The sequence below is a fragment of the Echinops telfairi genome, unplaced genomic scaffold (assembly GCF_000313985.2).
Source record: "Echinops telfairi isolate 266 unplaced genomic scaffold, ASM31398v2 ScPeMD7_655;HRSCAF=1070, whole genome shotgun sequence".
NCBI lineage: Eukaryota > Metazoa > Chordata > Mammalia > Afrosoricida > Tenrecidae > Echinops > Echinops telfairi.
In genome coordinates, this window is record NW_022104553.1 from 34,637,235 (window position 1) to 34,663,998 (window position 26,764).

The 26,764-nt window shown below is 41.5% G+C and overlaps 1 protein-coding gene across 2 annotated transcripts; it reads right to left on the reverse strand.

The window, feature by feature from the left end:
- Positions 1–2,689: 2,689 nt before the first annotated feature.
- On the reverse strand, positions 2,690–26,606 carry LOC115870360 (zinc finger protein 568-like). Of its 2 annotated transcripts, none has more exons than XM_045292894.1 (6): positions 26,558–26,606; positions 26,020–26,148; positions 24,630–24,669; positions 12,559–12,682; positions 12,188–12,283; positions 2,690–4,392 (listed from the first exon to the last, which is right to left on the reverse strand). In XM_045292894.1, the coding sequence occupies exons 3-6, from the start codon at positions 24,636–24,638 to the stop codon at positions 2,987–2,989; spliced, it is 1,635 nt and encodes a 544-aa protein (XP_045148829.1). In that variant the 5' UTR covers positions 24,639–24,669; positions 26,020–26,148; positions 26,558–26,606; the 3' UTR covers positions 2,690–2,986. The 2 variants fall into 2 exon arrangements, with proteins under 2 accessions (XP_045148829.1, XP_045148828.1); XM_045292893.1 differs by having other exon boundaries at positions 24,630–24,676.
- Between the last annotated feature and the right edge of the window lie 158 nt (positions 26,607–26,764).

Here is a 26,764-nt window from a genome sequence, read left to right on the forward strand (position 1 = left end):
CAATATAAGTGGATGCTGTGGAAAAGTTTTTGTTTTGCTGGGTCTGGATCCTGCATCTAGCTGGCCAACCTCTGGTTCTTTGGACCTAAGCCAATGGCTTGCTACACTAAGTGCTGATCCTGGGCATTCTTGGCAGCCTGCCATCTGCTCTCCCAACTTTAGATTCAATGGCTTCTGTAGTCACAAACTTGACTTCATTTGTCTGTGCGGACACCAGCCTGAAGTCATCTTGATTCAGGGTTCATCAGCCCCTGCAGCTTTGTGAACTAGAAGTCTCCAGCCTAACATCTGGCCCACAGACTTGGACTATGCCTGCTTCTACAACCGTGATAGGCATTTCTTAATATGAATTTCTCTTTATATATAGTGAAACCTCACTAGTTTTGCTTCTCTAGAGAACCCAGCCTAAGGCAACAACCGTGTCTGCTACAATACTGTCTTACAAAATATATCCATTTTCCCCCGATACATATTCTTTCATGATGGTTTTCTTGCCAACTTAGTAAGGTTTAGGGTGCACCCTCATTAAAAAACAAAACAAAAAAACTTTCAAATATATGTGTGCATATATATATATTTATATTCCATTAACTTTTTAAGACTCTTTTGTTAAACTTTTTCTACATATTGAATTGAAGGGGAATCCACTATTTCATTCCTTTGATAACAAATGTAAGGACCAATTAGAAAGAGGCACCACACGAATGCAGTGAAGTCAGAATTAAGTCCTGGCTCTGATTACCCTACTTACACCATACGTTAAAAATAACTCATTTTAGCCCACATGGAAGAAGCACACCAGCCTGTAAGATGACAAGGCGGTGAAGGGATGAGGTATCAATGACCCCCCCCCCCAAAAGAATCCCAACATTGTGAATGAGGGGGAGTGGAGAGTGGGGACCCAGGACCCATGGGGGGGGGGGGATTGGACATCCCCTTGCAGAAGGGCTGCGGGGAGATGAGCCAATGAGTGCAGTGTAGCAACGATGAAACATAATTTTCCTCTAGTTCTTAAATGCTTCCTCCCCACCTATCATGATCCCAATTCTACCTTACAAATCCGGCTGGACTGGAGGATGTACACTGGCACAGATAGGAACTGGAAACACAGTGAACCCAGGACAGATTAACCTCCCCAGGACCAGTGGAGAGAGTGGTGATATCGGGAGGGTGGAGAGGAGAGGGAGATGTCGGATGGGGTAAGATATGATAAAATAATAATTTATAAATTATCAAGGGTTCAGGGGGAGGGAGGAGAAAAATGAGCTGACACCAGGGGCTCGAGTGGAGGGTGGGTGTTGTGAGAATGATGAAGTAAACATATGTGTTAATCTGCTGGACACAACTGATGTATGTACGGATTGTGATGAGTTGTATGAGCCCCTAATAAAATGATTATTAAAAAAATAGCTCATTTTCCTGAAGATAGCTTTGTTTGCATCACATTTCAATATGTAGTGCTCTCTTTGTCATCCATCCAAGTGACAATTTGCTTTGATTTCTTTTTCAATTTTTAATTCTTAATTGGGTGGAAAGTTTACAAAGCAAATCAACAGTTTTACATTAAACAACTCATGTAGATTTTGCTTCATCTCATTCATTGCTTAATTCTTTTTAACATAAATTTACAGGTACCTTTAAAATTTCCTACTGGGCAAACAGGTTTTGGCTAAGGTACTGTTGTTTTCTAATTATCTAAAACGGAGGCCAAAGATTGTAGCACAACCCTTTTGCTATTTGAAAGGTTTTAGTAAAGAATGGTTGACTTCACAGCAACCCACTGTTACTCCACAGGGTTTCTTTACTTTATCAATCCCCATATGAAGCAGAAGAGTAAACTACGAATGAGTGTCTTAGTTTTTGTTTTTCTCTATAAAGACTTATCTAACATTTCAATAAAGAAAACAAGATTGTGGAAGATGGTTTTAGATTCACTGCACACATAGAAACCATAATAAAATCGTAACAAAAGCAGCTCTCACTCAGCACACTTTCAATAGGAGCTGGACAGTGTTCCAAGGGATATAAATTTTTATTTTTAAATCCTTACAATGCTACTAAGATATATGGTGATTAATCTAATTTATAAATGAGAAAATTCAGTTAAATAATCTGTCCTATATAAAATAAGTTATAATGCTTAGGGTAAGTAATGACAAAACATTTGTTAAACTTTTTCTCACTTTGATTAAATTCAGAATTCTAGAGAATGAACCTGCTAATATTTAACAACATTTAAGTGGATGGAAAGATTTTTGAACCATTTTTAACATTAACAGGCTTCCTCAAGTACGAATTATCAGATAAATATATCATTAGCTACAACAATTTGGATCTCACACATGGCATTTATAGTATGAATCCTTGAATCTCTCATAACAATGGGAGGTCCCAAAAGTTGAGGAAGGTTTGAATAGTTGAAATCTCTAGCATATTCAAATCCTTGCTAAACTTCTCCGTTTTGAATTCCCAGAGGTTGACTCTTCTGAACCACAGAAAAAGCCTTTTCCACGTTCCTTATATTCATGGAGCTTTTACATTTTTTATTAGCTGAACTCTGATATCCATTAAATTCTGAGTCATAAATAAACCCTTCCCTATTCCAAACATGAGTTAGGCATTGGATTGCTAAATACAAGGTCAGTGGTTCAACCCCCCACAAGCTACTCTTAGGGAGAAAGACAAGGTTCTCTGCTTCCATAAAGATTTACAGTCTCATAAACTATATACACAGGGTCACTATAAGTTGAAGTGATGAGTTTTTTTTTATTCCAGTATTTATAAAAGCTTCTCATTAGTAACAAGTGTTAAATAAATCCAGGCCCTTAAATAAATACTATTCAGGCCTTGCTTTTATAGTACAAACTCTGATATTAAGTTTTCACAAATATAAATGCTGATATTTAATAAATGGTTGGCCTCAGATGTTTTCTCACATTCTAGTCTGAATTTTTTGTTAGCAAGCTCTGAGCCTTTCCACATTTCCTCACTCATCCCTCTGTCCTATATGAATTCTCTGATGTTGAGTGAGGTGTGAGCCACGAAAAAAAGCCTTCCCACAATCCTTACATTCATAAGGTTTCTCACCAGTATGTATCTTCTGGTGGCGACTAAGTTCTGAGCCACGGCCAAAGGCCTTCCCACACTGCTTACAATCATAGGGTTTTTCACCACTGTGACTTCTTTCATGATGAATAAGTTCTGACCTTCTAATGAAAGCCTTCCCACATTCCTTACATTTATGGGGTCTCTCACTAGAGTGAACTTTTTGATGTCGAATAAGTTCTGTGCTACATGTAAAGGCCATCCTGCATTCCTTGCATTTATAAGGCTTCTCACCAGTGTGAGCTCTCTGATGTCGAGTAAGTTCTGCACCACGACGAAAGGATTTTCCACATTGTTTACATTTATAAGGTTTCTCACCAGTATGAACACTCTGATGGCGAATAAGGTGAGCCTCGGAGATAAAAGCATTGTCACATTCTTTACATTTATAGGGTTTTTCACCAGTATGAATTCTTTGATGTAGAGTAAGTTGTGAAGCACAGCTATATGCCTTCCCACATTCCTTACATTCATATTCTCTCTCATTAGTGTGAGTTATCTGATGAAGACTAAGTTGTGTGTCATAACGAAAAGCTTCCCCACATTCCTTACATTTATGGGGTTTTTCACCTGTATGAATTCTCTGATGGCGAGTAAGGTGTGAGGGACGGCTAAAGGTTTTCCCACATTCTCTACATTCATAGTATTTCTCATCGGTGTGAACTCTTTGATGTTTATTCAGCTGTGAGGCAGTTGGAAAGGCCTTTCCACACTCCTTACATTTATAGGGTTTCTCACCACTGTGGATTTTTTGGTGCTGATTAAGTTGCGAACTAGAACTAAAGGATTTCCCACATTCTTTACATTTATGCAGTTTCTCACCAGTATTAGTTTTCTGAGGATGAGTAATTTGAGAGTCACAAGTAAAGGTATGCTTCTTATTTTTGTTACTTATTTTGTTGTCATTAATTCTCTGATGCTGAATCAAGTCTGATCGACTATTAAACATTTTTCCACACACCTCACATTCACTGTCTTTTTTCTTACCATTTTTTCCATTTTGAGCAGAGCACGATTGGGACCTGAAAGCTTTACTTTCCTTGTATTCACAGGCTTTCTCTCCAGTACGAACTCTCTGATGTATGCTACCGGGTGTTATCCCTGTGTGTCTGAACTGTCCCTCCTGGTGTCTCTCTAACTGAACTTTGCTTTCCCTATCATCTCTGGACCCGACACACTCAAGGTCAGAGCTTGAAAGCCTTTCTGTTACTTCTTGCTTCAATGATTCAATTTCACAACTTTCCTCTTTTACAGACAAATTCTTGATTTCCATTCTGGATTCCCAATCTGTAAGACAACAAGAAAAATCAACAAAAACCATTAAGTCTTTTCATGTTGCAGGCAAAATTAGTTTCAAGGTATAAATGACAAACTAAAAGTAGTGAATAATTTACAGTCTATTTGATGAGGAAAGACGAGTCTGTTGAATTAATGGTTGTGGGAAAATTGTATTTCCATGTGAAGAAACATGAAGTAGCATCTATGTCTCATACTACATGAAAACAAATTCAAAATGGATTAAGGACCTACAATATAACAATGAAAACCATTTTATCTTTAAAAAAAAAAAAGAAATGCAAAGGCAACACTGTCAGGCCAATTTTTTAACACTAGAGTATCAACTGAGAAGAGTACAAACAGTACAATACAAAATAAATGGAAACCCTTAAAAATCAAACCTTTTGTTCATCAAAAAATTTTACAAAAAAGATAAAATACTGACTGGAAGAATATTTTGAGAAACCATATATCAAACAAGAATGTAATAACCAAAAAATATATAAAATCAGAACGAACGACAAAACAATTTAATCATAAAATGGACAAAGGACTTGAACAGCCACTACCAAAGAGGGCACTCAAATGGGTGCGTTCAAAGATGCTCAATGCTATCAGTCAGAGAGATGTATGTCAAAGCCACAATGAGATACCATTTCACTCCCACAGGATGGCTAAAATTAAAAACACAAAATACAAGAAATTGATAATGTTGGTAAAGATGTGGGGAAATTGGAACTTTTACCCACTGCTGGTGGGAATGCAAAATAGAATAGCCATTGTGGGAAACAGTATAGAATTCCCTAAAAGAGAAAACTAGAACTGCCCTATGACCCAATAATTCATTCCCAGGTATATACCCACAAGATTTGAAGTAAGAAATTCAAAGACTTGTATACCAACGTTCACTGCAGCATTATTCACAATACTACAAGGTGAAAACCACCAGAGATAGTTAAGGTTTATTGTGCCAACCTGGCCAATAAACATGTGTGGGATTAATTGGAGAGATAAATGGCTCGGTGAGCCTTGCCTTTCTAGCTCTCAGGTCTCTTGCTCTTTGATGATCGGCAAGTATGCGGCTGCCTTAGCTTGTTCTCTGCTTCAATTTGCAAGCTACATTACCTGTGGGACACCTAACCCGTGGACTGTGTCATTGTAGTTTCAGGTTCCTTCAAGACCTGTTTCACCATGCTACTGGAGTATATATCACTTGAGTTGGGGACTGTCGGACCCTGTCATCTGGCTGACTGTTGGTGACCTGCCTTGCTGTTTGCTGTCTGTGGCCAGATAGCCTGAATTGCTCTACAGAGGACTACCTGGTGGCCTTCAAGACTTGAAGGACTGCCAGTGTATTAGCTATCTCATGGAAGTGAGTTGCACTGAGCTATTTGTACCGCTTTACAGATTAATTAACTATTTATTATTATATATAAAATCATTAGTGGCCTGGTTTTGTTTCTCTAGAGAACCGTTTAACATAACTAATGCTTATCAGAAGAAGAATGGCTAGACAATGTGGTACATACATATAATGAAATACAAAGCCAGTAAAATAAATAAAGGGCACTTTATAAGCAAGCTATCTAATTCTATGGTGGACCTCAGCACTTCATATTTACTTAGCATTTTTATTAAAGATTCTATAGAAGCATCTGATCAAAAGAGGAAAAATACAAAATGTAATTTCAAATTCTCATGGACTTCAGATTTCCTAGAACCTATGAAGGTTGGATGAACCCTGAAATTATTGTCCTGAGATAGCCTTTAAACCTTAAACCAAAACATTTCCTGATGTCTTATTAAAACCAAACAATTTAGCTGAGCTGGTAAAAAATATCTGTGAAACATTAGTCTTTTAAGATTTATATGGGAAACAGAAGGATTTCTCTCAAGTTGTCTCCCCCAAATATATGTCAGACATAGCTGCTTGAGAATGACTATATACTTGGAGGTCATCAGGAGTAGATTAGGGGTCATTACCCCTAAGAGCTATCAGCCATCTAGACCAAGCAGACACCACTGTTTATCCCACAAGTAGGGCCCACTCCCTTCTGATAAGGATAGTAGTTGTCTGTTTCCTTGTAGGAGACTCTAGAGAGGTCAAACCTGCCCAAGGATGACCAAGGTTAGGCTGCCATCATGAATCTAGGGTCTGCCCAACTTGTCACATGTATACCCCTAGACCTCCCCATTCCTATGGGCACACCCCTAGCTCATCCCCTTCCTGTCACCCTTATGCCTATCATAGATCCCCTTCCTACAATGTATATACCTATCGTACTGCCCCTTACTGTGACGTGCGGTTACCTGTAATCATGTCCCCCTAAAGAGATATAATGCTTGGTTAGCAATAAAGAAAAAGTTCTCCCCGGTTCCCGGACCCCGAGACTCTCTCCTGCTATCATGGCCAGGCTTCCCCCCACGAGGACCACCAAGCGGGGCTGAGGTGAGCATGCTACCATGAATTGTGCCTGACTCCATTTATTCCAATATCTCCCCTACCTTTCATGCTCTCTGTGACTTTACTATAATCTTTACTTATTATCGCTGTACAATTGCGCCTACTGGACCTGGGATGATTTGTGGGGAACCCTCTCCTTCTCCCTACAGATTTATACGGGATCAATTTGATAACAGCAACTTGAAAGGTTAGATAGAAACCTCAGAGAATGATGAATTTATGTTAATAAGGGAGAAAATACTCAGAAAAGGAGAATAAGAATGGTTACACAACTCAAAGAATGTAATCAAAAGGAGCTGATACCAAGGGCTCAAGTAGAAAGAAAATGCTTTGAATATGATGATGGCAACATACCCGGTTTCCCCAAAAGTAAGATATCCCCTGAAAATAAGACCTACTTACAGTTTTGCCTCTCGTTGAAATACAAGGCACCCCCCCCCCACCCCCCAAGCTACCGTTAGTCTGGACTCTGGACCGCACAGCTCACTGTTGGCCGCAGCGCAGCCGGAGCAGACAGGAAGTGCGTGGTCTCTTTTAATAAAACAATAATCAATAAATGTATACCGTATTCTTCTTCATGAAAAAATAAGACATCCCCTGAAAATAAGACCTAGCGCATCTTTGGGAGCAAAAGCTAATATGACACTGTCTTATTTTCAGGGAGACAGGGTATGTACAAATGTGCTTGATACAACTGATGTATGGATTGTTATAAATGCTGTAAGAGTCCCCAAATAAAATGATTTATTAAAAAAAGAGAGAAAAGAATGTAATCGATTTCACTAAAAGGTGCATGCAAAAAAATTTTAAGTGTTGCCTCTTTTATATCATAAAAATTTAAAGAGCTCTTAACACTGTATTACAATTTGAAAAACTCACAGTGGGGTTAAGAACAGAGTAAATATGGTATCTCATAAAGGAAACTGAAGGCAGTTTCTCTCCTGCTTCTGGTGAGAATCAAAACAGCCAGAGAATTCTGTTAAGTGTGATGAAAAAAAGATAATGGGTAGTAGTGATGATTGTATAGGATTGGGAGCCTGTAAAAAATGACTAAAATGGCAAGTACTGTTATGTATACTTAACCATAATTAAAAAAACAAAATACAGATATTCAGGAATATCCAAGACCTATTTCAAGAAAGTACATCTAACAGCAAAACCTCTCATTACTGCCACGAAGTTGCAGGGCAGAACTGTCTCTGTGAGTTTCCAAGACCGTAACTGTTCGTGGGACTGGAAAGCCCTATTTTTCCCCTGCAGAACAGCTGGTGGTTTTAAATTGCTGGCCTTGATCACAGCCCAACTTGTAACCACTGTGCCACCAGGGCACTATCTATCTATCTTAATTCTATCTGCATCTTTAACAATAGCCCAAGCGACCACCCTTTTTCACTTGGATTAACAAAGTATTCTCCCTGAACTGGCCTTCCTGTTTCTACTGAGGCTCTAATACTTTATATCAACATAGGAGCCACTATGATCAGATCATGTTCTTGTCTTTTTAATACTTTTATTGGGGGCTCTTACATCTCTTATCACAACCCATACCTTCCTCCAATGTGTCAAGCACATTTGCCGCCATCATCATTTTCAAAGCATTTTCTTCCCACTTGAGCCCGATTTCAGCTCCCCATTTCTTCCCCCTGTACTTGTCTATTATCTCTTTCTGACATTATTACCTACCTCCTTCCATTAGCTGACTTTTCCCTAGCTTCCTGATCTACTTGATATTTCTTTAAATTTGCAAGTATCCACCCCCGCACCCTCAACTTGGAATCTCTGCCAGCAAAGATCTCTCCTAAGATATTAACATGGCTCATACAAGTGGGTACCCCGCCCCAAAAAGAAATTTTTTCAGTTATGTATTTAAATTTTTTTTTTACAAAACAACCTTATCACTTTCAAAGCACTCTCTATTACATTTGTCAAATCTGAGATTCCATTCTTGGAAACATTTTTCAAACTCATCTGTTTGGATGGCTGACAAAGAGCACCTCCCTTGTTTTTTTCCTTCACCTCTTCTATGTCATCAAATTGCTGCTTTTGCATGTCCCTCTGCATTTGCAGAAAGAAAAAGAGGTTGCATAGAGTAAAGTCAGGTGAGTAAAGGCGCATGGGGCAAGAGAGGCATGCTGTTTTTTGCCCCCAAAACTGGCACATTGAGATGGCTGCATAAGCAGGTGCGTTCTGGTGGCTACAAAACCAGTCCCCAATCTGCTACAAATCAGGCCTTTTATGTCACACACTGTCATGTTTTCAGAACCTCTAAATATAAAGTTTGATTAACAGTCTGACCTGGTGGAACGAACTCCAAATGCACTATTCCCTTCACATTTAAAAAACCAAATGAGCATCATCTTGGTCTTTGATTTCACTTGCCCAGCTTTTCTTGGGTGAGGTGAAGATGCGTCTTCCACTGGCTTGACTGATGTTTGGTTTCAAGGTCCTAAGCATAGCACCATGGCTCATCACCAGTAATGACCTTGGAAAATCGGTCTGGGTTGCTCGGAGCTGCTCTTTCAAAGCACAGGATGTTTCCACTTGACCCTCTTTTTCCTGGTCAGTCAGAACCTGAGGCACAAATTTTGCCACTATCCTCCTCATTCCCCAATCTGTTAAAATTAGCTGAACAGAGCTCCAAGATATGAGTCCAGATAACTTCCCCATCTCTTCAATGGCCTGTCGTTGTCATCATTGGTCTTTGAGCACAAGTGCACGAATTTTTGTTTGTTGGGGAAGCTGATGGATGTCTAGAACGAGGTTTGTCATCGAGAAAAACACTCATACACTCGAGCTTTCTCATAGCACTGTCTTTGCAAGCTATGTTCAACATCACAACAGTTTCTTTGGCATTTTTCCTGAGCAGGATACAAAATTTCACAGCTGTATGCTGTTCTCTTAAATTGGTCATCACAAAAATTGAGGTTCAAGTGAAACTGCTTTTACAAAAAAATTCACTGTAACCAGAGAGAACTTTCCCAGGAGACACAACTGGATGCACTAACTCAGAGCGAGTTGTTCGATGCTCGCGTGAATGGGAAAAATGCATACTATGAAAGCTCCACTCTGCCCAGAGCAATTCCATTTTTTTTTGATACCCCCTTGTATACTTCATTCTGACATCTATACCAACTTTTGATACCACTTTATAAAATGGAAGCCCATTATTCTACTTACTTTGTGTGCAGAGAACTTATGGTCACCTGTTACCTTATCTATGTTTTCCACATTAAGAACATTTTCAAAAGTAAAAATAAATGGAGAAATGGCAATAAATGTACAAATGTGCTTGACACAATGGATGTATATGTATGGATTGTGATAAGAGTTGTACAAGCCCCCAATAAAATGATAAAAAATAAATGGAAAATAAGCCTCTATTCTTACTACCTAGATTATCTAAAAAATCTCTTTTTAAATTTAATTAATTTATTTATTTTAATCATTTTTATTAGGGGCTCATACAACTCTTATCACAATCCATACATACATCAATTGTGTAAAGCGCATTTGTACATTCATTGCCCTCATCATTCTCAAAACATTTCCTCTCCACTTAAACCCCTGGCATTAGGTCCTCATTTTCCCCCTCCCTCCCCGCTCCCCTCTCCCTCATGAGCCCTTGATAATTTATAAATTATTTTGTCATATCTTGCCGTCTGACGTCTCCCTTCACCCACTTTTCTGTTGTCTGTCCCCCAGGGAGGAGGTCACACATAGTTCCTTGTAATGGGTTCCCTCTTTCCAACCCACTCTCCCTTTACCCTCCCCGTACCTAGATTCTATAGTAAGTATTTTGCTCTATTTCTTAACTCCTCTATCCATCCATAAGTCCTTTTTTGGTAAACATCAGTACTTTAACTCTTATATAAATCAGATTATGTTATACTTTTACTTGTTTATTTCTGAATTGCCTGTCTGCCACATACTCTGCCTGAATCAGGGCCTGGACAATTCAATAATTTTGTGTTCAACTTCCTTCAAGGATTCTGAGACAATTAAAAGTATAGGAATCACTAAACAATGTCTTTCCCCTGCAAGTACAGGAAAATCTAAACTTCCTTACCATATCTGCAAAGCACTGTATTATCTGAACCCTGCTTCCCTATTTATTTCATTTTGAGCCACACTCTTTCATTTATATTCTTTCCATTATACTTGCCTTGGTTGAATTCCTATACCATATTAATCATTTTGTCATCTTAGACCTTTACAGACAATATTTTATCTCTTATGAATTCTTTGCCTTATGCTTCTTTTAATTTGTATCCTTTTCTCTTATAACTGCAATGACTGTGAATCAACTTAATGGCAGTGTTGGTTTTTTTCTTCCCAGTGACCTAAAACAATAAAAAAATTCACTGTCTTATAGCTTTACAAGCTAGAAATCTGAGATGGACCTAAATGGGCTAACATTTTATGACATGGTGTCTGTTCTGAAGACTCACACACAACCAAAAGTGCACACAGACAGAAAACAAACTAGATTATGGGGTATTTTGAAAATTAAATATTTATGTGCATCAAAAGACCTCGCCCAAAAGGGAACCTAAATTTTTTTTGTTGGGGGGAGGAAAATTGATATGTATCTGACAAGGGATTAGTCTCTAAAATTTAGAGAAAACTTCAACATCTCAACAACAAAAAGACAAATAATCCAATTTAAAATTGGCAGACGACACGAATAGACACTTGACCAAAGAAGACATTCAGGCAGCCAACAAACACAAAAAGAAATGCCTGCAACTGTGAGCCATTTGACTGTTGTAAATCAAAACAAAGTGATCTATCGCATCCCAGCAATAAGAGCAAAGCTCAATAAGACAGAAGAAAACAACTGCTGGTGATGGTGTGTGAATTGGGAACTCTTATGCACTGCTGGTGGGACTATAAAGTGGTACAACCACTTTGGAAAACAATATGGCACTTCCTTAAAAGGATGGAAATAGAAATATCGTATGATCAGCAAGCAGTCCCACTTCTGGGTATACCAGGTATCTTCAAAAAGTTCATGGAAAAATTCTATTGTCTATTAATTCCACTTTTCCGTGGACCTTTTTAAAGCCCCCTTGTATATTCTAAAAGGAGTTCTGGTGGTCCTGGGCTGCTAACCTTCATGTCAGCAATATGAAACCAAGGGAAGAAGATGAGGCTTTCTGCTCTTGTAAAGATTTACAGCCTCGACCTCTCAAAGGGGGCAGGTCTACTCTGTCCTAGAGGGGAGATGAAGACCGTTCGTGAAATGAGAAGGATATATGAGACAAGGTTGTACTAATGTCTCGGAAGTGCTAACTTTTCAGAGGCAAACTTGGTTACCACCAAAAATTCACCATTGCTCACCTGGGCACCAGGCTTTTGCTTCCTCTCTCCTAACCATCCAGGGCTCTTTCCTTTGCTCCAATAATGAGATCACAGCTGGCTTATAACCAGTGAGTCCTGCTCAAGGGAACAGGGGAAAAAAAGAAAGAAAGAAATGGGTTATGATGTGAGTGTTCCAAAACTAAATAAAACATGTCCATGAGTAGCCAAGAAAGAGGAGCAAATAGATTACGGGTCAGAGTAAGGGGTAAAGGTTAGAAACAGGGTGACCCATTTTCAACTCCAAAAGGGACAACTCATTGATTTGAAAAGTGTTTATAAGAAATTCACAGCAAAGAATACAAACATTCCAAAAGGCCCATTCTCGATTTGTGGGGTACAAAAAAACCTACCAAGTAAGACCAGGTTGTTGTAAGCCTCCAACATTATATCTCGATACAAATCTTTCTGTGTGGATTCCAAGCATTCCCACTCCTTTTCAGAAAAGTAAATGGCCACATCTTTGAACTTCAGGTCCTGAAATCACACATAAATACACTATTTGTGGAAGCAAAGTACAAAACCATCTTTAATATGAGACAAAATAAATGGAGAGAGCAATGCAGAAGAGGAACGTTATTAGCAAACTATGCAGGTTCTTTTAAGAGATAGGTTCAGGTGTGGAAACCAGAGCCAAATGTATCATAGTTTTTGAATATTCCTGCTCCTATAGATGTAGCCTCTGGCACAAGGTAGAAAATTACCCTTATTTGCCCAGGTCTAAGAATAAAAAAGTCTAGATAATTGGTACATACAAGTGCATAGCACAACATAGGCCCAGTACCCAAGAATTCTCAACACTTGTGATTGCCTTCTTCCTATTTATCCATTAGAGGATTCGAGAAGAAGTCAGTAATAAAACTTTAGTAAATACACGGTTAATCTAAGCCAACATTCAATATTTAAAATGACGAAAATGTCTTGTGGGTTAGAAAAGGGATGATGAAAGAAAATACACGACCTGCTTGACCAGTGAGAATACGCTAGTTGTTCGTTATTAGCTAGCAAAAGCATAAAGATATCCTTTAGTTTTCAGTTACTGGTAAATCAAGAAATCAAGATTGCAAAAATATTTAAGATAGCCAACAAAAATAGTTGATAACTTTCAAACAGAAAGGAAAATTACATGATAATGAAATATAGAAAAGGTAGAACAGAAAGCACAAATAAGGTAAGAACGGTATTTTCAATTATATCAGTTATTACAAGTATTGTAAATGAACTAAATCTTCCTGTTAAAAGAGAAAGATGTCAAAATCTAAAGTCCAGCTAAGTGCTGGACATATCTAAAACATAAGAATTCTGAAAGATTGGGAGTAAAGTGATGAAGAAAGATAACTTGTGCACACAGCTAGTGAATAATACGGTATGTAATATGCAAAAGATCCACACATAAATATAAAAAAGGGAATTACAACAATAAACAAATCAAACCTCTTTAGTGAGCAATTTTAACCCATCAGTATAAATAACTGAAAGGTTGCAAGAGACATTAAGTTAGAAAAATAGATTGTATTTAAATAGAAAAATAAAAACTTGATTTACTATGGGGGACAATGCACCCAATTCTAAAATGCAAACTTTCTTCTTGGCCTCAGATGGGTAATTTCTAAAAACCGGTCACAATGAGTCTTTGCTCAAGATAAAAATATCTGTGTTTAAATGCACATGAATAAAAAGATGCACATTAGCAAACTTTTTCTATAAAAGGCTGCATAATAAATAGCTTAAATTTTGTGGGATATGCATATCTCTGTCACAACTCTGCAACTCCGCAGGCAAGAGTCGCAGATCGCATGTACATGAACAAATGTGGCTACGGCCTAGTAAAATGTTACTCACAGGCACTGACATTGGAATTTCATACCACTTCCACATGCTATCAGCTATTCTTCTTCGTCTTTTCCTCAACCACGTACAAAAGGTAAAGGCTGTGGTCAGTTTGGGCCTAAAAGTAACAGACCTTGACTAGCAGATCAAAGCAGTTCAGTGCATTGCAACACCAATGTTCCTTGCAACATTAGTCACAATGCCCCAAAGGTGAAAACAATCTAAAGATGAACGGATACAGAAAATGTGAAATGTAACATACAACGGACTGTTAACCATCAAGAGAAATGAAACCCTGCTACATGCCACAACATGGTCATTGAAAACATACTGAATGAAGTCAGTTAGTCACAGAAGAACAAACATTATACAGTCTCACTTGTATGTAATATGAATATATACAGATACCAAAGGAGCCTTGGTAGCACAATGGTTAAGTGCTTGGCAGATCATCAAAAAGCTAGAGATTTGAGCCTATGCAGCAGTTTTGTGGGAGAAAAGACCTGGTGATTTGCTCCCATAAAGACTACAAACAAGGAAACCCAGTGGGGCAGTTCTACTTTCTCATACAGGGTTGCCTGGGTCTGAATGGGCTTGGTACACAACAGCAAAGACAGCAAGGCTTACCTGTGGCTACCAGGGGTGAAAGTGAGGAAGAAGGGGAGAGTTGACTAAGTGTTATGATGCTATAAAAAGGGCAAGGTGGGAAATCCCTATCCTCATCAATTCCCTCCGGAATTCGATCCAAGTTTGACCTTGCCAGATCTCTAAGATCCTCATTGCCAGCCACTTCTGTGACATTTCCTTTCTCAACCTAACCACACAAAGTTAGGTCAGTCAAATCCAGGATAAGTTCTAGGCTTAGGATGCTGTACAACACCCAGTACTACAGACTAGCCAGCTCACCTCTCTCTTCCTAGTCCCTGGGGCTCGGCCACAAACTAGGCAAAATTCTGGTTTTCATGGACTACTTTCCATCACCCACATTCCCAGGACAAGGACTTCACTAATCAACCGCTTGTGTAGCCTGCTTCTGACCACCAACTACCCAGAATCCCATTGCTCCCTGTGGGCTCATTAATGCTCTATAATGGCTCAACAAAAGGAGTTCCGGTATTGTAGTGGGTTACACATTGGCCTCCTTCCTACTCCTTGGGAGAAAGATAAGGCCTAAAGCCCCTGTAGACTTACGACCTCAGAAACTCACAGGAGCAGTTCTACTATGTCTCAAAGGGTCATTGGGGCGGAATCAATTCCACGGCAGTGAGGTTTCCCCCCGTTTTTCCTGATACTACCTTATACTTTAATTATAATCAGAAAGACTACGAGTGAAGAGGTGTACCAGGAAAGGTCTGGGAGAGCTCCTGGAATAGGGCTTCCATTATCCCTAAGAATGTGCCATATCCTCCCATTCATGGATGTTATCCCCAAACCCAGGGAACCCTGAATGAGGAAAGTCCTAGGTTCAGGGATTCCAAGTCATAGGGACCTCATGCCTATGTGTGACTGAGGCCTAATGCATAGTTACTATCATCCAATCAATAATTGACTATATCATGCCCCCTTCCCTTCCTGAAGTATGTTGGCTAGATGTGGGTCCTATGTAGCCCCTACTTGTCCAACTTTTTGAGAAAAAAAGAGTATCTCAACTCTGGGCTACTCCAAGGGCTGTTTTCAGAAACCACCAAGGCTAGGTCAAGTTTTTTGTCCTACATAAATGTCTTAGTTAGTCATGTTGGGCCCATGGGTAGATTATGTTGAGAAGACAAAGTATGGGGGTGGCCAGACGAGAGATCAAACATGTGATCCCATGTATAGAGCTTACAGCAACACAGTATCAATCAGCCTGACCTCCAGGGAGAGGAGGACATGTAACCTAGCATCATGAATGATCTAAATTTGTTCATTCTTCTGGCTCGGTGGTATAGTCAATATTCTTTGCCAACAATAAAATTTCAAGGCATCAATTCTTTTTCCAACTTTTACATGCATATACAAAGGGACACATAAGAAGGAGCCTTCAAAAAGAAAGTTCCATTTTTTCCATGAACTTTCTGAAACCTCCTCATAAAGGAACTCATTTTACCACAAGGCTAAGATTAAATCAGCCATACAGATGTAAAGACGTTCCAATAAAACTCTGGACACCAAGGCTCAGGTGAACTTCTCTGGTTGACAATATTCTGCCATATCAATGTGCCAGGACACAGAAGCATGCTGATTCTGCAGGGAAAGGATAACAGGAAGCTTCGTGTTTGGGATTCTCCCAGATCTTTCCCGAGCTCTTCCTTTGGCTGAGACAGGATGAAATAAAGGAAATCTGTCCAACTCCTGGAATTCAACAGGCAGGAAATGGGACAATGGCACAACTTAACTGTGAGTATCTAATGACTTACAAGAAAAAGGATGATCCTGGGAGTAGTTCAGAGACTGGCGGGACTGAGCACAGAGGATGGGGCCACGACTTCTTAATTCTCAAAGAATAACACTCCCAATTTTGGGGGTCTGGAGAATGGGATCAATACACAAGTTCAATGCCCTAAGTTGAAGGAAAGAAGCTGGTGATCTGTTGGCCAAGGAGAATGGGGGCCACTCAGTACCAAGTGTGAGGTCATTGCTCCAATAGTAAGGGAGAATAAGAGCATGGCCTAAAATCAAGGGAACAAGGCTAATGTCCCAGTGGACCTATAAAACAGGGCTAATATTCAGGTCTACAAGAGAAGGGTAGTGTGCCACCCAGAATCCAGAAAGCAGGGCCTTTATCCACAGTCATTGCCCAGATGTGCCCAGAGGATAAAGAATCATTTTCAAGCCTTGAAATCTAACAAAATTTGTCCTGTAGACTTTCAGGCTTGCCTGGTACCCCTTGTGTGGGATTTATAATTAATGCTGACCAAAGAATTTGGTCTTCTTTTGTCTTTGGTTACTAAGAAGTAACCTTTAAACACTGTAATTTTTACAATGATTGAAGTATCTTTAATAATTAACTCCAAACCTTACTTAGATAGAGGTTAGTGAGACTAGAGAAAAACAAAAACACAAAAACAAAAGAACATGAGTCCTACCTTAGGGGAGGCCAGTGCAGGTTGGATTCAATCATGTCTATATCAAGAGACCATACTATAAAATCTCTGGATACCAAATTCATGGCATGTCCTGCCTGGTGAGAGACACCTGTGCATGTGGGAGAACAGTGCTTCCTCTGGGACACTGGGATGCCTCCCAACCTCAATCTATGCATTTCTTCATTTATATTCTTTTTTGCTATAATAAAATGATAATGATAAGCCTGGTGCTGTCCCAAGTTCTGCGAGTCATTCTAGTGAGTTACAACCATGAGAGTAATGGGAGCCAGCAGGTCAGCCATGAAGGTGCTCCTGGAAACCTCAAGCTTCCAGCTGACATCTAGCATCTGGGTCACATAGGCAGGATGCAGGACTGCGCCCTCTACCTGTGAGAACTGCCCTAGTCCCAGGTCGTCAGCATCAGAAGAACGGTCAGAAATGGAATTGGAACAGAGAACGGAATCAACTGAACTTGATTGTACTGACATCTTAATTTTATCACGACTCTGCTCTTTCCAATTTCCTCCTCTTGGAATGGAAATGTCTGTCTTATTATGCGTGTTTCACCATTGTGCTTTGAGTGCAGATTACAGCTAGAGAAGAATTTCATCCCAAATTGGATTATCCTCGGAGTCTCACCAGACCTGATTTAGATGATTCAGGAGATGAGATTTGGGACTTAGAAATGATGCTGGAATGGGTTAAAACTTTAGGGGATGCTGGGCTGCGGTGAATGTATTTTGCACAAGGGAATGGCATGAATTCCTCTGGGGCCAGAGAGAGGAGTGGTATGGATTGAATTGTATCCCTTCAAAATATAAATTGAAGCCCTAACTTCTGTATACAAGTGACTGTAACCTTGAGTGGGAAAATAGGGTTTTCCTTAGCTAATTAAATCATGCCCATGTCGAGTTCATTCAAGTCCGAGTCACGGTTGAGTGTGCCATGACATAGAAAGACAGACACAGGAAAGAGAGCACAGAAGGCTCTGTCCACAAATCACGGAATATGATGAAACACTGGCTATTAGCAACTGAAGGGGATAAGGAAGGAGGAGCTGTCCCTACAGGGGCTAGAGCTAGAGTAAAGCCCTACTGACCCCTGAAAATCACACTTCTAGTTGTCGGCACTGTGGGGAAGTAAATTTCTACTCTTTGAAGTTACTCACTTTGTGGTATTTTGACATGGCAAACACAACTCAACTCACCTCATCAAATCAATTCCAACTCATTTTGATACTTTGGGACAGGACAAAACTGCCCCATAAGGTATCCAAAGCTACAGTCCTATCGAAACAGATTGCTACATCTTTCTCCCACGGAGCAGCTGATGGATTTGAACTGGTTCCCTTTCAGTTAACAACCAAGAACTTAAACACTGTGCTATTAGGGCTTAATCCTAACAAACTTAAAAGATAGTTTACCTCTGAGGGGTAGAAAAGGCAATGAGGCTAAGGTGATCACAGCACACATGGGGTTTCTAACAGTGATTAATGCTCTACTTTTCAAACATTGGTGTTTAATTATTCTTTCAACCTTATATGATGTGGCTTCAAAAAGTTTACAGAAGGTAAAACTAACAGATAATATATTTTTCACCAACTTTTTGAAGGCCCTCATAATTTTCTACGACTCAATATCTAATTAAAGCAGTTTTATAAAGTTAAAGTTCAGCTATAGATAAATACAGCAGAGGGACTGAAGTAATCCCTCAATGCAAGAACACTTTGTTCTATTAAACTGGCATTCCACGATGCTCACCTTCCTGACACAATCGCTGAAGACAAATGTGAAGACAAATAAGCAAATGTGGTGAAGAAAGCTGATGGTGCACCAGCCTGTGTGATCATGAGATGTTGAAGGGATCAGGTATCAGGCATCAAAGAACAAAAAATCATATCATTGTGTGCTCACCTTACCAATATGATTGCTGAAGACAAATGTGTGCATAAGCAAAAGTGTGAAGAAAGCTGATGGTGCCCGGCTATCAAAAGATATGGTGTCTGGGGTCTTAAAAGCTTGAAGGTAAACAGCGGCCATCTAGCTGAGAAGCAACAAAGCCCACATGGAAGAAGCACACCAGCCTGTGTGATCATGAGGTGTCGAAGGGATCAGGTATCAGGCATCAAAGAACAAAATATCATATCAATTGGAATGAGAGGGAGTGCAGATTGGAAACCAAAGTCCATCTGTAGGCAACTGGACATCCCCTTTCAGAAGAGTCGCAGGGAGGAGACGAGCCAGTCAGAGTGCAGTGTCGCAATGATGAAAAATACAACTTTTCCCTAGTTCTTAAATGCTCCCCCCACACACACACTATTATGATCCCAATTCTACCTTAAAAATCTGGCTAGACCAGAGGCTGTACACTGGTACAGATAAGAATTGGAAACACCGGGAATTCAGAACAGATGATCCCTTCAGGACCAGTGGTGAGAGTGGCCATACCAGGAGGGTGGAGGGAAAGTGGGGTGGAAAGGGGGAACCGATTACAAGGATCTACATATAACCTTCTCCCTGTGGGATGGACAACAGAAAAGTGGGTGAAGAGAGATGTTGGACAGTGTAAGATATGACAAAATAATAATCATTTATAAATGATTTATGAGGGAGGGGGAGCGGGGAGGGAGGGGGAGATTCTGATATTAAGGGCTCAAGTAGAAAGCAAATGTTTTAAGAATGATGAGGGCAACAAATGTACAAATGTGCGTGACACAATGGATGTATGCATGGGTTGTGATAAGAGTTGTACAAGCCCCCAATAACATGATTAAAAAAAAACAACAGCAGAGGGGAATGTAGTCGCTCAATGCTACCAACCCCTATTAAAGCCCTGAAAGAGGCTTTGCATAAGTTGGTTCATGAGTTGGGTCCAGCAGAACCCAGAAGCGTGCCTTTTGTGTGCTTTGTGCAATGAAAGGAGGAGATAGCACGGTGCATCGAGGGAGCTGCTAGTAGTTCAACATGGGTAGACTAGAGTGAGAGAGAGAAAGAACTAGAGAGCGATGTGGCTGAAAGTAAAGCTCACGAGACACTTGGGCTTATTCTCACAGATGGTAAGTCTTAAGAGTTTTAAGCAGATTAAATTGACACTAAAGAAAAATAGAAGAATCTTGTTATTAGAAATGGTCACTTTACTCGACTGAGGATATGGAGAAAGTTTTGGGTAGCAAAATTAAATGGGACTTACTAAGGAAACAGAACCCAAACAAGCAGAAAATGGATTGACCAGCACTCTAAATAGAGTGAACAGAAGGTGGAGGGAGACTATGCACATCCCTTGTGCTGGATGAGCACACAGCTAACTGGGGTGACTGATAAGGGGTTGGGGGGACTAGTACAGTGAGTGATTTTGGAGAAGCTGACAAGAAGGGCCAGGTCCGAAATGTCTTGATGGCAGCTATCCCTGGCAGGACTTAACACATTACCCTTTGCTCACCACTTCACCCCAGAGCTTGGTGTTGTACTAGAGAATGTGCTTTCTGGTAAATATGCAACAACTATAAAAGAGTTGGACTGTTAGCTTGAAAGTCAAAGGGATTCCTTGCATAAAATCATGGGCAGCTGAACTACTTTGCTAAGAAGTAAAAGTAGAGCCAGGGCCTTGGTAGTATAGTGGCTACGCCTTCAATCCACTTGGTCAGCAGTTCAAAATCACTAGCAGCTCCGCAGGAGAAAGATTGGGCTCTTTGCTCCCTGTAAACAGTTATAGTCTCAGAAACCAACAGGGGGTTTCTATGACTCGACATTGACTCAATGGCAGTGAGTGAGAGTGACAAGTAGAGCCAGAAATCCCAATTAGGAGATCAATACACTATCCACGGTCACAGGCCTGCTCTGGCACAATGACAGTAGAGTGAGGAACTCAAGAATCGGAAAAGGACTAGAAGTAATAAGGCTTGAGACCTCACTGGACGTTGAGGAGACTGGGAAGAAGGATTGCTGGTACAAACACATTCTAGTGCATTCCCATGGCCATCATGCACACAACAGCCCTGTTTTATAATAGAGGAAGCCCATGCTTACACAACAAATGGCGGAAATGGGTAAGATCCTATCTACTCTTTTACCATAGTACATAAATGAAAATCCCACTGCCCAGAATCAATTCTCACAGGATAAAACAGAAAGGACAGAGTAGAGCTCCTTAGGGTTTTCAGGACGGCAAGTCTTTATGGGAACAGAAAACTTCATCTTCCTCCCATGGAGGGGCTGGGAGCTTGAATATTGGACCTTGCAGTTAGCAGCCTAATGCCCAACTCACAGCACCACCAGGGCTCCTTACCACAGTGCGTATCCACCCTTAATGTGGAGAAAGGGCCATCATCACTGCGGAGAAAAACGGCAGGAAAGAAAGAAAGGAGGAGGAATAGGGAAACGGTAGCTCCTTCCCCACTAAAGCTACTGAGAATGGAGAAGGCGCAGTCCTCGTCCGAGGAGCGTAGGGAAGTTCTGACCTGAATGGAAAGGGAAAGACCAACTCAAGAAGATGGTCACACAACATTCAGAGAAACGTCAAAGAGAGAAGAAAGAGTATTTCTTACTTGGTTAGGGTTAATTGGTCAGACTTAATGAAGGATCACCTCAGACACATCCAGAAAACACAATCTTGAATTTCACAAGCTGTTCCTTAAAACTGATTATTCTTCTCAGGCACCAAACAACAAAATAACATATCATTGTGTGCTCACCTCCCTGATATGATCGCTGAAGGCAAATGGGTGCCTAAGCAAATGTGGTGAAGAAAGCTGATGGAGCCCGGCTATCAAAAGATAGAGTTGTATGAGCCCCCAATAAAATGATTAAAAACAAAACAAAACAAAACAAAAATTGATTGCTCCACAGAACAAACCAGAGTGGAAATCATGAGAAAGTGCACGCACTATAAAGAATGTGACCCATGTGACTGACCAATTTGTTCAGAAATTGTTGCATGGGAACCTAAACTGCTGTGTGAACCTTTTCAGAAAACAGAGTAAAATAGGGAAATAGATCTACGTGCATATATTTGTAGGTTTAGTATTAAGGTAGCAGGATATTGGGCCTCCATTCAAGGACTCCCTCAACGCAAGAATACTATTAAATTGGCATTCTATGATGCTCACCTTCTTGATACAACCGCTGAAGACAAAGCGAGTGAATAAGCAAATGTGATGAAGAAAGCTGATGGTGCCCGGCTATCAAAAGATATAGCATCTGGGGTCTTAAAGGCTTGAAGGTAAACAAGCGGCCATCTAGCTCAGAAGCAACAAAGCCCACATGGAAGAAGCACACCAGCCTGTCTGATCACCAGGTGCTGAAGGGACCAGTTATTAGGCATCAAAGAGCAAAAATTCCTATCATTGTGTGCTCACCTCCATGATACGATGGCTGAAGACAAATGGGTGCATAAGCAAATGTGGTGAAGAAAGTTGATGGTGCCTGACCATCAAAAGACAGAGCGTCTGGGGTCTTAAAGGCTTGAAGATAAAGAAGCGGCCATCTAGCTAAGAAGCAACAAAGCCCACATGGAAGAAGCACATCAGCCTGTGCGATCACGAGGTGTAGAAGGGATCAAGTATCAGACATCATCAGAACAAAAAATCTTACCATAGTGAATGAGGGGGGGAGTGCGGAGTGGAGACCCAAAGCCCATTTGTAGGCCACTGGACATCCCCTTACAGAAGGGTCTCGGGGAGGAGATGAGTCAGTTAGGGTACAATGTAGCAATGATGAAAAATACAATTTTCCTCTAGTTCCTAAATGCTTCCTCCTGCCGCCCCCCTCCCCACCACTATCATGATCCCAATTCTACCTTGCATGTCTGGCTAGACCAGAGGATGTACACTGGTACAGATAGGAACTGGAAACACAGGGAACGCAGGGCGGATGATCCCTTCAGGACCAGTGGTATGAGTGGTCATACCGGGAGGGTAGAGGGAGGGTGGGTTGGAAAGGGGGAACCGATTACAAGGATCTACATGTGACCTCCTCCCTGGGGGATGGACAACCGAAAAGTGGGTGAAGGGAGACGTCGGACAGGGCAAGATATGACAAAATAATAATTTATAAATTATCAAGGGTTCATGAGGGAGGGGGGAAGGGGGAGAAAAAATGAGGACCTGATGCCAGGGGCATAAGTGGAGTGCAAATGTTTTGAGAATGATGAGGGCAATTAATGTACAAATGTGCTTGACACAATTGATGTATGTATGGATTGTGATAAGAGTTGTATGAGCCCCTAATAAAATGATTAATAATAAAAAAACAGTAAAATATTATCTCAAATTACTCCAAAGTCATAGGAAACAAAATCAAAACCCAAACCAGGAATATGACAGCTAACATAGTAATATTTCACATCAGAAACATTAAAAATTAAATTGCTTGGACAAAAAGTTCTTTAAAGGAATACGACTTCTTAATTTTTGTGGTAAGAGAAGGCATTATGGCATGACGAAGGGGGAAGCCATTTTGAGAAATGAGTTGATTGATCTGATATATTTTAAAAACACTGAACTGTGAAAAATAAAATAGTCATGAAAAAATTTCCCACATAATTCACAAGTGACAAAGAGGCACAGGAAATGAGTTAACAATGGATAAATCCTAGTTCTCTCATTTATAAACTGTACGATTTGGGGGTAAGTTGCACAAGTACTCAGAATCTAATTCCTTGTTGCTCAATTCAGAATATCGATTTCATTGATTCTGAGCTGCCACTGACAAAGAAAAGAAAAAAAAATACTGCAAATTAAACTATAATTTGCCAGGATTATAAAATTAACCCGATTTCAAAGAGGCTAAGGGTGTGTTGTATGTGTAGGCACAAAGTACTTATTTAAGAAGTTAATTGCTTCCACTATTAGCAAGGTTCTACTCTGGAACCAAAAGTCATACACATAATTAAAACTTGAAAATAATTTGGAAACATCAACAATGATTATTTCTGGACGGTGGGACCAGGGTAAAAAACCTTCTTAGTACATTAATAAAAATACTGGCAGGAATGCTCTGTTACTTGAATCACTGAAAAGAACTGTAGGGTTATTTCTGTGTTGGGGAAAACTCGCGCTGACAGAGGAGGTGGGGATTAGCGGTGATTTAAACAAATAGATGACTTCATTTGATTGAGGAGGGAATGCCAAAGAAATTAGGGAGAACTGACGCAAGTAACCTGAACCCATTCTTCAACATGACTGGGAAAGTATCTTCAATTAAACACTTTCACCATCAAGACTGCTCTGGACATGAACAAAACGCAGGGAAATAGAAAATGCAGATCACATGAAACAATGTAAACCGGATAGCCTGGAGCCAGTTTTACAGCTGAGTCACTAAGACAAGCAAATTCCCGGACAGAACCTTTCAGAACGTTCTACAAATCCCTGGGTAGTATTAGCAATTGAATACAATTAACAATCTCCTGGTATACTCATTCTTCAGTACTGTCGCTTATTATTTTCTTTGCCATAACACTATTAACAAATGTTCCTCTGACCTGAAAATCAACACGTCCTTTTCGAGAAGAAAGTGCCAAATCAAACTTACCTCCATCATGATTGTTGATGCACTGCAGCGGTTTCTTCTTCTGGGTTCTCAGAAAAGAAAAAAAAAGGTTTAAAAACCATACGACATCAGGTATCAATCAGCCTCTTCTGGAGTCCGAAAGGGGTCAGAATAAATCAGAACAAACCCCTACCTCGCCGCTGGCCCTGAGAAGATCAGAGAAGCCGGCAGCTAGGTCATTTCCAGCTTCAAGGCGTGGCACGAGACTTATGATGCCAAGTGGGCATCCTGGGGGAGACTCCCACTCTGTAGCCTCCTCCTCAGGAGACGGACTTGGGTCCCTTCCATGTCCAGCATCTGACTGAGACTGAGACACCCAAGACACAGCTCTAAATAGATCCAATTGGTCAGTGTCCCAAACGCCTGTCTTTAGGCTGGGGTCATGTTTCTCAAAAACTCCCGGAGATGGCATCAGGTCCATGCTGACTCCTAAGGACCCCCTGTAGGTTTCCGAGACAGGAACGGTTTACAGGAGTAGAAAGCTCAGTCTCTCTCCCTCGGAGCTGCTGTTGGTTTTGAACTGCTGGCCATGCAGATCGCAGCACAACGTGTAACCACTCCACCACCAGGGCTCCATGGGGGCACCTCTAGGGTCCTTAATCTCCAGCAACTTAGAGGTTAAAGATAGAAAACAGTAGGGGCCCCAAACTCCAGAAACCACCGCCCCGGGGGGGAAATATTATTCATTGTGCAGCAATTCAAATCCTCCAGCCCCTCCGGGAGAAGGCTGGGGCGTTCCACTCCTGGAAAGAGTCACAGCGTCAGAAATCCACAGGGGCAGTTCTATCCTGTCCTTCCTATGGACAGGGTCGCCATGAGTAGTCATCGACTCAATGGCAACGAGTTTGTTTTTTGGAATTTTTTCTTTTTCTTGTTTTTAAATCATTTTATTGGGGGCTCATCCAATTCTTATCACAATCCATCCATCCATTGTGTCAAGCACATTTGTACATATGTTGCCCTCATCCTTCTCAAAACATTTGCCTTCTACTTGAGCCCTTAATATCGGCTCCTCATTTTTGCCCCTCCCTCCCTACTGCCCCCTCCCTCATGAATCCTTCGTAATTCATAAATTATTATTTGGTCATATTTTACACTGTCCGACGTCTCCCACCGCCCACTTCTCTGCTGTCCATCCCCCAGGGAGGAGGCTATACGTAGATTCTTGTAATCGGCCCCCCCTTTCAACCCCACATTCCCTCCACCCTCCAGGCGTCGCCAGGAATTTTTTCTAAAAATGCAAAGAATGCAGAAGAGATTTGGCTCGGATGCAGGAAGAGCTACTGGACTCTGGGCGACACGGTATTGGGTTTCCTGGACTGTGAATCTTTACGGGAGCAGACCGCCTCTCTGTCTCCCACAGAAAACTCACCCTGCAGGAGTTTTGAACTTCCAACCTTGCAAGCGTGAGACGTCTGAGCAGCTCGGCTCCAGAGCACACGACGAAACCCTCACTCGGTTCTCAGTTTTCGCCCAAACTCAGAGTTGGCGACGTGGCCACCTGGAGTTGTCACAAAAGGACCAGGGCCCCGGTCAATGGCCAGGGGTCGCCAGGCGGCAGACGCTGCGCGCGGGCTGGGTCCCGGGTGTCGCACGGCGCCGTAGGGCACGGAGCGGCGACCCAGTTGACCTCCGATCCCGCCCCCGCCCCCCGCTGTCTCCCGAGCGAGGCCAGTCCCGAACCACACGCGCTCGGGGCAGCGCGCGGCCGCCCGGCGTCTGCCCACCCCCCGGTGTACCCCAAGAGCGCAGCGCCCACACGTACCCGCCTCCCGCGGAACCGCCCTACCAGCCCCCTCCGCACCCGACCGCACCGTCCTCACGCGCCAAGTTCATCCCACTGTTTTACTTTAGCGAACGCCGGCCCCGCCGGCCCCATGGGAAGGCCCGCAAACAGCGCGGAACCTCACCGTCTGCTTCGGGAGCCTCAGCTGTGGGGTTCGAGCGGATCCACCTCCCCACTGCGCGCCTCGGACGCCCGAGGAATTTGCCTCCAAACTCCCGCCAACTCGCCCCAGCCAGCCGCGCCGGCCGCCCCGGCCGCGGGGGCCGATGGGAAATGTAGTCCGCGGGCGGGACCGTCCGCCGGGGCGGGGCTGGCATCCGCACCCCGGGCT